Source organism: Oculina patagonica, unplaced genomic scaffold (assembly GCF_052425735.1).
Source record: "Oculina patagonica isolate OP01 unplaced genomic scaffold, crgOcupat unplaced455, whole genome shotgun sequence".
Lineage (NCBI taxonomy): Eukaryota > Metazoa > Cnidaria > Anthozoa > Scleractinia > Oculinidae > Oculina > Oculina patagonica.
In genome coordinates, this window is record NW_027558314.1 from 1 (window position 1) to 10965 (window position 10965).

At 38.1% G+C, this 10965-nt stretch overlaps 1 protein-coding gene across 1 annotated transcript; it reads left to right on the forward strand.

Moving 5' to 3' along the window:
• Positions 1–1368: 1368 nt before the first annotated feature.
• On the forward strand, positions 1369–10699 carry LOC144640761 (histone PARylation factor 1-like). Its single transcript, XM_078499837.1, has 7 exons — positions 1369–1425; positions 2075–2134; positions 3409–6580; positions 7153–7278; positions 8145–8334; positions 8429–8527; positions 10453–10699. The coding sequence occupies exons 3-7, from the start codon at positions 6463–6465 to the stop codon at positions 10697–10699; spliced, it is 780 nt and encodes a 259-aa protein (XP_078355963.1). The 5' UTR covers positions 1369–1425; positions 2075–2134; positions 3409–6462.
• The last annotated feature ends 266 nt before the right edge of the window (positions 10700–10965 follow it).

A 10965-nucleotide genomic window follows, 5' to 3' on the forward strand; every position in this document is an offset into this window, starting at 1 on the left:
TACTATGATCAGGGCTCAGGCTTTTAGCCAGGTGGGAGTCCAGGGGTCCTATGGACTGCCACTTTTGAGGAAAATTTAATATGAATAACTGTATACAGAGGTTTTTTTTAGCAAATTTAGAAATCTTTAGACACCTTTGCACTCATAACTGCAGAAAAACACCTTGCATGCTCCTCAGGCCCTCCTATGGGGACAAAGTCAGGCCTTATAAAAATTTTGGGCTCTCACTTTTTAAATCCTGGCTAAAAGCCTGCCAGGGCTTGAGACTAACGGTAGCCAACTAGCCAAAGGCTACTAAAATTTAGGTTTTGGCTTCCAGGTTAAGCATTCCTACTAGCCATTTGGCTAGTGAAAAACTCTGAAAAGTCAACTATTCTTGATAGAATCAATATACCTGACTAGTGAAAAATTACTTTTGGCTAGTAAAATCTGACATGTCACTAGCCAGTAAACCAGTGAGTTAAAAAGTTAGTCTCAAGCCCCGATGACCCTGTTCGCCAGGTGGGAGGGAAGTACTCAGGATTTCAAGTGACGGGGTTGATTGAAGGATTTTTGGGTTTGAAATTTTGGATTTGAATTTGGGTAGGAAAATTTGACATTGCCAAGTATTTTTTGCTTTAAGAAGGGATGTTTTTGGGTATTAAAAACAACCTCAAGGTTCATGGTAATGCAAACAAACATGTTTTGCTGTTGATTTTTTTGAGCAATTTTTGGTGTTATGTTAGAAGCTCTAGGGATTTTTTTGGGTCTTGATTTTTGCCCCCATTCGATCATCTCCGTCCCTTGAAATCCCCTAGTACCCTCCTGGGAGCGGGCCCTGTTTCCACTTGTACTGCTAGTTAATGTGTGGTTCCTTGAAACATCCATATCCATTTTCAATTTTCACTTGTGTTGTGTTCTTGGGCAAGACACTTTACTCTCATAGTGCCTCTCTCCACCCAGGTGTATAAATGGGTACCGGCGACATAATGCTGGGGGGGGAACCCTGCAATGGACTAGCATCCCATTCAGGGGGGAGTAGAAATATTCCTAGCCGCTTAATGCTACGGAAACCGGGAAAAGCTCCGGCAGTGTGGGCCGCTTGGCTCGTGGCTTCTCCTATGAAATGGAACTGGAATGTCCAGGTGGGTAGGGGTTCAACCCAAAAAACCCTCAATGGCAGAACAGGTATGGGTATTTTCTGGAGACGGTCTATCTTGAATTTTTCTGAAAGCAATTACATGTGTATATATATATTCTTTTTTCAAGTTGATGGATTTTCTATCCCACCAGCTGAAAACCAACAACCAAAATTTCTTTTACCGTCCCAATTTTATGTTATTCAGTTAAACAACTTCTGTAAGTTTGAATCTTTTTTGTTTTTCATAGACACAACATTCAATAAACAAAGTGTTAGATGCTGAAAATTGTCATCTTTATCATAAGGTTTGTGTATCTAGCTTTTTTGTGGAAACTGCTTCGTTCTGATAAATAATGATTTTTAAATATACCATACATGTACATTGTATGCAAGTGTTCAGAAAATAATCTTTCTACTGGTAATTGTTGTATAAAGTAAATCCTTTCAGTGAAAGGTGTATACTAAATTAATTTGTTATGAGTGGCGTGGGACAAAGGGTATATCTACATCCCCAGTGGGAGTTGAACCTTTGACCTTCTGCATGCTGGTCAGATGCTGCTCTAACCATTGACCTTCAGAGAGACACAATGCAGCCCCTGCATCTTAGATGCCGAAATTGCTCTGATAATTCTACTGTCTTAGATAGGATTTCAAGACCTTGTAATACTAAGGGAAAGTTATAATGAACTATAGAATTGCCTCCAATAATTGGTGGAAATTTTATAATTGGTTGAGACTTTGTTATAACCCCCAGCCAGAATCTCAGTCGCATTTAGTTTCTCATGTGTTGTGAGGTTATATGAGGTTTTTGTTCTGGTAGAATGTGTCATCCATTACATTAAATCCAGCATGGGACTAGAAAAAAAAGTTTTGTTCTTCAGTGAAAGGATGTTGTGAAATATTGATCCTCTGTGAAGAATGCTGTAAAAACTTTGAACTGTCTGTACTTCACAGCTTGGTCTTCATTGGCGCTTACATAAACAGCGATGCAATTCTGGTAACATGATGGAATACGTAAGTGCACATATATGCGTAGTTTGTAGGAAACTTTTCAAAGCCACTTTTAGTTTATCTAGTATATGTTAAAAACAGAGAAGTGTATTCTTGGTTTTCATGTTACGTCATAAAATTCTGAAATCAAAATTCACTAGGCCTGCTAAATTTTCGTTGTCATTAGGCGAAAGATAAACTAAAAATGTATATTTTTGCAAATTTCCAGATCGAAAGTGTCATCCATTTTTAAAACAGAGCATTTTGAATATTGGAGTTCTCCGTCGTATGTGACATCAAGCTGAGTGCCGTGACAAAGCTGTTTTGTTTGAAAAAAGGCCTTTTCTTTTCATTTTGTGCAGAATGAACATTTCAGATATAATAAGTGGTGTTTATGTGAAACTGTACTAGCTCATGAGCCAAAGATTGCCGCTGTTGTAAACAGAATTGAGTTCCTGATGGTTTCTCTGACGTCACGGCGGCCATATTTGTGTCCCTTGGAAGGACACAGTTAAGGCATCTCCATACTAAGCTTTATAAATTCGTGTGGAAAGGTTCGGCAATAACGCGCGAACGGTACACTGCACAGACCCGAAACTTGGAGAAAGTGTTTATCTTTAAATCATCTATAATATTTGAAATTCATAGCTTCTGTAGTTGAATGGTTTTGAATTTATTTTTTGATTGCGTGACAGTGAAAACCAGCAATAGGTCTGAAACTTTGTATGAACGGAACCTCTGTTCATACTTAAAAATATCATGGAATAAAACAGCTCTGTAATCATAAGGTTTGAGATTTTGCTGTGGCTTTGTGGGTGTAAAACTTTTATAGAACCTTCCAGAAATGGGCCCAAGGATAAGCTCTGGCAAGTTTAGACACTTGGCCAGATGCAGACTTTACCTCTACTATACTTGCAACCTTGAGCCGTATTCCACCGGCTCTGTCATTCATTAACAGCTGTCTTCCAGTTAGACTTGCTCAGTCCACATAATTGTTTTATTGTCAAGCATGAAGTGCTATACATTGAAGTGGCATTTTTATTCATTTTCACTTAGCCAAATTGTGTGTAATGTAATTTTGAGCAAAATACAGAAGGAAAAAAATAGCAGCTACAAAACAGACATTTCAGAGCTGCTAAATTTATTGCTGCATACTCTCCGGCCCTTATTGGGAGAGAATTAAAACCCATCTCACTTGTTCTGAGAGAGAATAGAAACCATTGTCTTATAGAGTCACAATCATCAAGTTGAACAACTAAGTTAGTATTCATGTGGTGAACTTCTTCTTATATTTTTAGGTTCTGCTGGTAGAATTCTTACCAAAGGAGCAAATTCTACGGCCTGACTGATGGTTCAAGACAATGCATACCAGGATTATGTATAGGAATTCTATTATTGTATATTTCTTGAGATAATTTGTATTGATAAATGAAAAGCATGCCTGTAACATACACCGTTGTAAATTGCAAATTTATGATATTGCATCGAAGTCCTGTGACATGTTCTGTTGCATGTTACTGCAGGTTCCTTGAAAACCTGAAGTTATCTTCACTTTTCTGGTAGATTAGATGACCCTAGATGACTTTATTTTTATATGAAACACAAATTGATGTCTTTGTAGATTGTATTCAGTAACCATTTTCTCTTACACATAAGAAGCATGGTTGTTGTGACATCATACTCCAGAGAAAACTATGGATGGGTAAAAACTGGAAGAGAGGGGAGATTTTGTTGCCATACTCTGGGATGGCAAATGATAAATTCAAGACTGTGCTAAATGGCGAAACCAGTATCTTTCCTGCAAGCCCGAGTTTCTTAGCTAGCCTTGCAAAAGAAATTAAGATTCTGAGAAGGTGTTACAAAAATTCGAGATGGCAAGAGCCATAAAATTTCACAAGATTCTGTGGTTTGTTTTTTGTAAGACCATTTGCCAGCCCAACAACCCTGTCTTGATCACAGTATTTATGCTATTTGGTACTCAATCAATGAATTGTTCCTTAGGGGTTAAGAGGAACTGCCTCAAACACTTCAAATTTCACGGTTCAGATTGTAGTTATAACACTGTTAATGTTAAGATTAAATTATTATATTTTATGTAAGATATCAAATTCAGGGAAATTGTTTTGCCATTTTGTTCAATGAAAAGAATTGCAGAAGTGGGCAAATTAGGTTTTTCATGTTTTTTAAGTCAGCTCCCTTTGTTTTGTAAATGATATGCAGCATTTTTTTGGGATTAGTGGTAAATGTGGTTTAACTTTAAAGATATTCCCACTCAATGGTAGAGTGTGAATATCAATGTTTCAGGGTCTTCAAAAATACTAAGTTTAAGGGTAGATGGTTGTTGACCATATCGTTGCAGTTCTTTTTCCATCCCCAAAATGGAGTTTATTGTACTAACTGAAATAAGATGTTTATTGTTTTTGATGTTGTTTCCTTTATTTAGGCCCTTTTTGCCATACAATGTTCATTGTATTATTTCGACTGATCCGATTCTCCTTACTATGAGGCCCTGCCAGGGTAAATTCTGACAAGCGACATGGCCCAAAAAGTAGCGACAGCACATAAAATAAAACCGCGACAAACGACAACCCTTATGGAAAAACTTAAATTCCGACAAGGACAAGCAATTTTCAATTTTTTCAATTTACCGACAGCAACACGAAGAGCGATAAAACAGCGACACGGAACATTTTTAAATTTAGACAAGCGACATGGGAACCCCCCTGGCAGGGCCTCTTCTATGTACCATTACAGTGGTACAATAGAATTTGAGTGATCGCAAATGGAAAGTTGATTTATAGTCGAATTTTCCCAACTGATATAGAAAAAGGAAGGAGAATTTGTGGGCTGTTAGAAGAGCTTAAAGGGTAAAGTAGTATAGGAATGATCCGTCAACCACAAAAAAGATATATTGAAGATAATAATATTTTCTTTGTCACCATTAGTCAGCAAATCACAGTAATGTATGATTTATTTTACAATCTGAGGTCAACTACTGTCTTTTTCTCCATCTCAGACTTTATGATAAACCAAACTATTGTAAGGTCACAGGTCAAGTCGGTATAGAAAGCTGTGTATTTATTTATATATTTTGTTTTTGTAAAGTAATTATCAAAGTTGCTGTATATGGGGGAGGGAGATATTTGGTAGGGCATTCTGGGGTTCTTTGTATCTTTTCAGAGCTCTATCAAAAACATGGTCACTCTTAAATCACTATTAGCTTCTTACTGCTAAGACATTTTTACTGCTTGAAAAAATTTTAGAATACGTACAACCCTAGCTAATTGTTCTTTTAGTCAGAGCTTTTATTACAGTGTTCCTCATGATTTTCAATTTGTTATTTACAAAGGTCTAACCAGCCTTCTACACAGAGCTCTGTAAATTGTGTCGTCACACAACACTTTGGTAAAGTATTGCGTGACAACTCAATTTCAGTGCAGACTGTGTTTAAATCAAATCTTTTTCTATAAAATTTCAAACTTTTCTATTTCAGTTCATCTTCTCTAGATTCACACGTGCTGGCATGTGTACTATCGGTGCAGGCACCAGAAAAAAACAGTAACATTAATTTATTTTTTACTAGGTTCAATTTCTGTACTGGTTATAAAGTTGTCAGCTTGTAGTTAGTAAATTTAGCTTGGTTGTTGTGTTGGTTTTAATAAAACAGCAGAAATAGAAAATGATTATGGTCATTTCTTGCTCTTGTTCATTTTATTTATTTATCTATTTATTTGTTTTTTTTTGATAAACTAATTAAATCCAAAACTTATTATCTAAATTTTTCGGAAAAAGTGTCAAATTTATTATGAAAAAAATCATAATCAATGCTCACAGAGCCACAGACGCAAGGTTCTGATTTGCCCAACTCTTGAGAAGCAGGCAGCACGCCTCTACAAAACCACTCCGTTTCCCAGCTGTCCAATAAATCCTGGGAGTAACTATTGCCCAGCAAGACTTACACTCCTTTCTTTTTCTTAGCTTTCTACTTTATCTTTGAAGGTTCCCGAGTACAAAGGTCACAAAGAGAAGGTAACCCCTACTCGCAGAGTAATAATTTAACCATGAGTTGTCTCCTGAATCTCCTCTCCCCCCCCCCCCCCAAAAAAAAAAATAACAAAATAAAATAATAATAATCATTTCAATTTTCAATAGCAACGCATGACGTTTGACAAGAGAATATTTTTTAGACTACGTGTAAACAAAATTAGCAAGTTCAAAGTATACGAAGTTTTCACGCGACATCTCGAACCAAAACGGTCGAAAGTAAACTGGGAAAAACGCGGAATAAAAGTCCGAGCGGCTTCGTGGTCTGGGAACGAATGTAAATTTGATTCCCGCCAAATTTTATTGTTATGCTCAAAATGGCGGACGAAGCTCGCTCACCAGCAAAGAAGCGAAGAAAAACGGAGAAAAAGGACTTAGGCGAGAAGGAGGAAACTGAAAAACCTCAACAATCAGTGAAGCGAACTGGTAAGGCAAAGGAGACAGGTTGCATTTGTATTTATAAGTAAGCTTATAAAATATTTCTTTTAGAGTAGTTTGCGATCTACACATTGGTTCTACTATAAAGAGTTTTACCTCTGTTTACCTCCGATCCGTCAATTGATGTCCCCTATGGGTCCCCTATTACGAGGTTTCCACAGGTTTTTGCAAAAAGTGGAGGAGAAATTTAAAGGTCGTGAGATTTTAGAATTCTGTACAGGTGCAGGGTTCTTCTGACCACTTTTCCACAAATCCTTACAAGTGAAATAAAAATTTGATAATAATTGCTCTTGTCAAAAGAGCTTCACCCTGAGCTTCACTCCGGTTTGTTTGTGGTTAGCTTTTATTTGTTGGTTAGGGCATCATTTTGTGTTCTGCATTCTGCAAAATACCCCTTCTGCCCTATGAGTGGCACCTGCAGGGAATCATAGTTGTTGTATGCAACAAAAAAAAGTCAAAGATGCTAGAAAATTGAAAATGTCATGATACTCTGCAAGTGCATCTCATTAAGGGAAGTGGGTATGACTGCTTGAATGTAATATTTTATGCATTTATTACAGGTAAAGCTAAGAATGAAACCAAAGATGTTAAGGAGAAATTGAAACAAGCATTTTCAGTTGAACTTCCTCAGGACTTCTTTGACTTTTTTGAGTTTTGCAAAGAGCTAAATAAAGAGAATCCTTGTGGTAAGTCTGATGCACAATTTGTCTTGGACAGCTTGCACCTGTGCAACGAGAACCCAGCATGTTATCATAAAACCATAACAGGAAAAATCCTACTTTATGCAAACATGGTTGTCAAATGCCAAGAGGTTGCATTGCATTCTCGTCCCCAGAGCCACTTGTCTTTCTTAGCCGGCAGAACCTGAGGCATGAGGAACAAGTGGCTCTGTGGACACATGATTCGATTGGCTAGATTTTAACAAAGAGAATTTAAATCTAGCCAATCAGATCAACCATTTTAAATTCCCCTACAACAAAGGGGTTTTAAAACAGTTGATTTGATTTGCTAGATTTAAAGTTCCTTTGTTGAAAATTTAGCCAGTCAAATCATGTGTTCTCAGAGCCACATATTCCTCGTGCCCCAGGTTCTGCTGGCTAAGAGCAACAAGCAGCTCTTGGGCTGTGAATGGTTGCAATGATGTATGCCATAAGGGAAAAGGCATTTTTAAAGCTGTTGTGTCAGTAGTTTTTTCTAGGTGATCAATCACTGAATCTGGATAAGTGCAAACTATTTGCTGGGATGTGAAAAGTGCATGTTGGTTGTCAGTGGCAGTGTTTCATTTTAGAACTCTGCGATCTACTTTTGGATCAGTACAAGCGTTTAGCCCGGATTTGAAGAGTGGGCTTCCTGGGCTCAAGTGTTCCCAAATTTTTTTTTTTATCTCTAAAAAAATTAGCAATTTAGGTGTATTTCCACAATTTTCTGCAAAATGTGGGTGTAGAATGATAACTCCCTTCTGGACAATTATGTGGAAGGCTGTGACATTGGTGTGAAACCCTGTGAAAAGAATACTATTCTAATGATCTGTCTTTATTTTGCCCACTGCTAGAGGCCTTGACTGACTCCATTGGCTTAAAGCTGGTTGGTCCATATGATTTGTTGTCAGGATCATTTGATGACATCAATGAGTCAGACATCACTTCTTATCTCCTGCACTGGAGATATTACTATGACCCTCCAGAATTTCTTACTGTAATAAAAGGCGACGATGAGGCAGGCTTTCATTTGGGCTACTACAGGTAAAAATCAACAGAAAGAACAAGTTTACTTTATGCAGATACGTTTTACATTTAAATGAACTGAAGTATCATGATTTAATTTTTTGTTTAACAGAGATGACCCCAAAAGTTTGCCGGTGTTTGTGGCCTCTAACCAGGCCAAGAAGACTTGTGAATTTACAGTTCTTGGTGAAAACCTCTTTGCTGCAGTAAGGTATGCAAAAACTTCTTTAGGTCCTAGTGCCCCACACCACAAAACTTTAACCCAGTTTCTGTAGAAAAATAAAACTAAAACAAAAAAGAGACAACAAAACTAAAATTTTTAAAAAATCTCTTTGCTAATACCTCATCAGGTAGTTTGGTTTTAATAGACCATATCTCTTGTTTAGCTGGACTTTTACGCACTAAAATTATAGCTAATACAATTTTAAGGAATGCTATCTAAGGATCACACTAGGATCACAGCAGTAACATGAGCAAAAAGGGCTGAGAACCTCATAAACCATACCCTATCCTGTGGCACATTCCCCGGGGGGTGCTTGAAAAAGTTTTGTACGGGGAGGCTCCGCCTGGAGATCCAACCCCTTACCCTTTTATATACCATTTTGATAGAAAAGGTACCCCTTTTGTATACCTTTTATTGCAAAAAGGCACCCCTTTCATATACCTACACGACATCACATTTACCTAAAACGGGAAGTTTTCTTGTCATTTTTATGTAGCGCTTAATAAATTAAGACGATACAGCCAAAAGTTGCGTCTGCTCGAAATATTTAATGTAAAAGCCTTTTTAAATATCATTATGGCAGATTTCCCTACCCCTTCATATACCTAAACTTGTGAAATCCCTTCCCTTTTATATACCTGGGGCCTAAAAAAGGTACCCCTTTCGGGCGGAGTCTCCCCGTATAGGCCATTATAGGGAGTACCCCCCGGGGGCACATTACCTATATAGCTCACATGTGGTTGTACCTCCTAGTACCCATTTATATTCCTGGGTAGACAGAAGGACTAAGAGTAAAGTGTCTTGCTCAAGAATGCAACACAATAACCCTAGCAAGAACCCAAACCCAGCTTGCACAACCCAGCATCCAATATGCTAGCTATTAGAGCAGTTTTCAATTGAGTGTCGTAAAACCAAAACCAAAGTAATTACTCCGGCCAATCACAAAGGACACAGACAATAAAGTGAACCAATCAAAACTCGAAGCAAATACATGTAGCTGGCACGAAGCGCAGGAAAACGTGCGTGAGGGAGTCACGATTGGTTTTGGTTTAAGTTCTGATTGGCTGATAAAGTGGCGCGAGATTTTTAAGCAAATCACTGAGCGTAGTAATGCAAAACCAAAGCAAACGCAATTCATTTTCGACACTCAAGTGAAAACCGCTCTATGCCACTATTCCACACATGCTGCATTTAGGAAGTACCTGCTTACACCTTAATTAATTGGTCAATTCTTTTTGTGAACCATTGCTGAATATTTCCTCTGTACAAATTTCAAATTCGAATTTGACGATAGAGGCCCTGCTTGAAAACCAGCTAGAGCTGATGTGGCATCCTCTCTAAATATACCGTATTTACTCGAATAAGCGCCGCCCCCGAATAAGCGCCGCCCTTGAATAAGCGCCGCATTTGGGTCCAAAAAGTTAATAAGCGCCGCCCCCGAATAAGCGCCGCAGTCCCGATGCAGCGCTTATTCGATGAATTCCGTTACACTAAAAACAGCACTACAAAGCAACTCTTAAACAAACTTGGACATTTCTTTTTCATCAAAAGCGATGTTTTAAAGCTCAAAGTGATTGTTTTACCGTTTGCCTATTAGTTCTTCTATCCAACTTTCTTACGATACCTAGTTCTGAAAATGTTGTGAAGGCCGCGAACTTTGCCAGGACAGCTGGCACAACTTCTCTCTTCAGCAATAGAACTAGGTATTGTAATAAAATCAAAAGACACTATTTTCAATTACTGTAAACGATTAGATTCTTTGTGGCGTCCAAACTTTCAATAAGCGCCGCCCTCAAATAAGCGCCGCCCTCGAATAAGCGCCGCACTCAAGGCGCGAAAAAATTTAATAAGCGCCGTGGCGCTTATTCGAGTAAATACGGTAGCCGTTTTTTATTTTATTTCAAACACTTTAGCAAATTTCTTGGTGATTTCCTGAAGACACCTGATGGTAAATCCAAACAGAAGTCACTGAAGACCCTTCAAACCTCACTTACAACCAAAGCAAAGGAACTGAAATACAATCTTGAGAGCAGTACACCAGCTATCAAGGCCAGAAACAAGAAAGTCAACAGCAAGACTTTTCACAAAGCTGGAATTGTTGTCCCTGTGGATGCTAATGAAGTTGGGTATCGTCCTCTTACTGTGACCGATGGTGAGTGAATAGTTTTGAATGATACCTAATTGGTTTTTCCTGAACTGCTCCCAGTCAACTGTTAGAAAATAGCAATTGTAAGATTTAGAGGATAATGGAGAGGGGGATCTGCCAGCTGTTTCTTGTTTTTTTCCCCCTGCTTCCCAGCAATGATGCCTGCATCTTGGTATTTTCTTGGTGGATGAGTCAGGTTTTACCTATTGAGCCTAAGATGAGGTGCTGAATTTTTAAGTTTTTCGAGGGTAAAAATTCCAAAGCTGCAGCAAAGCACCTG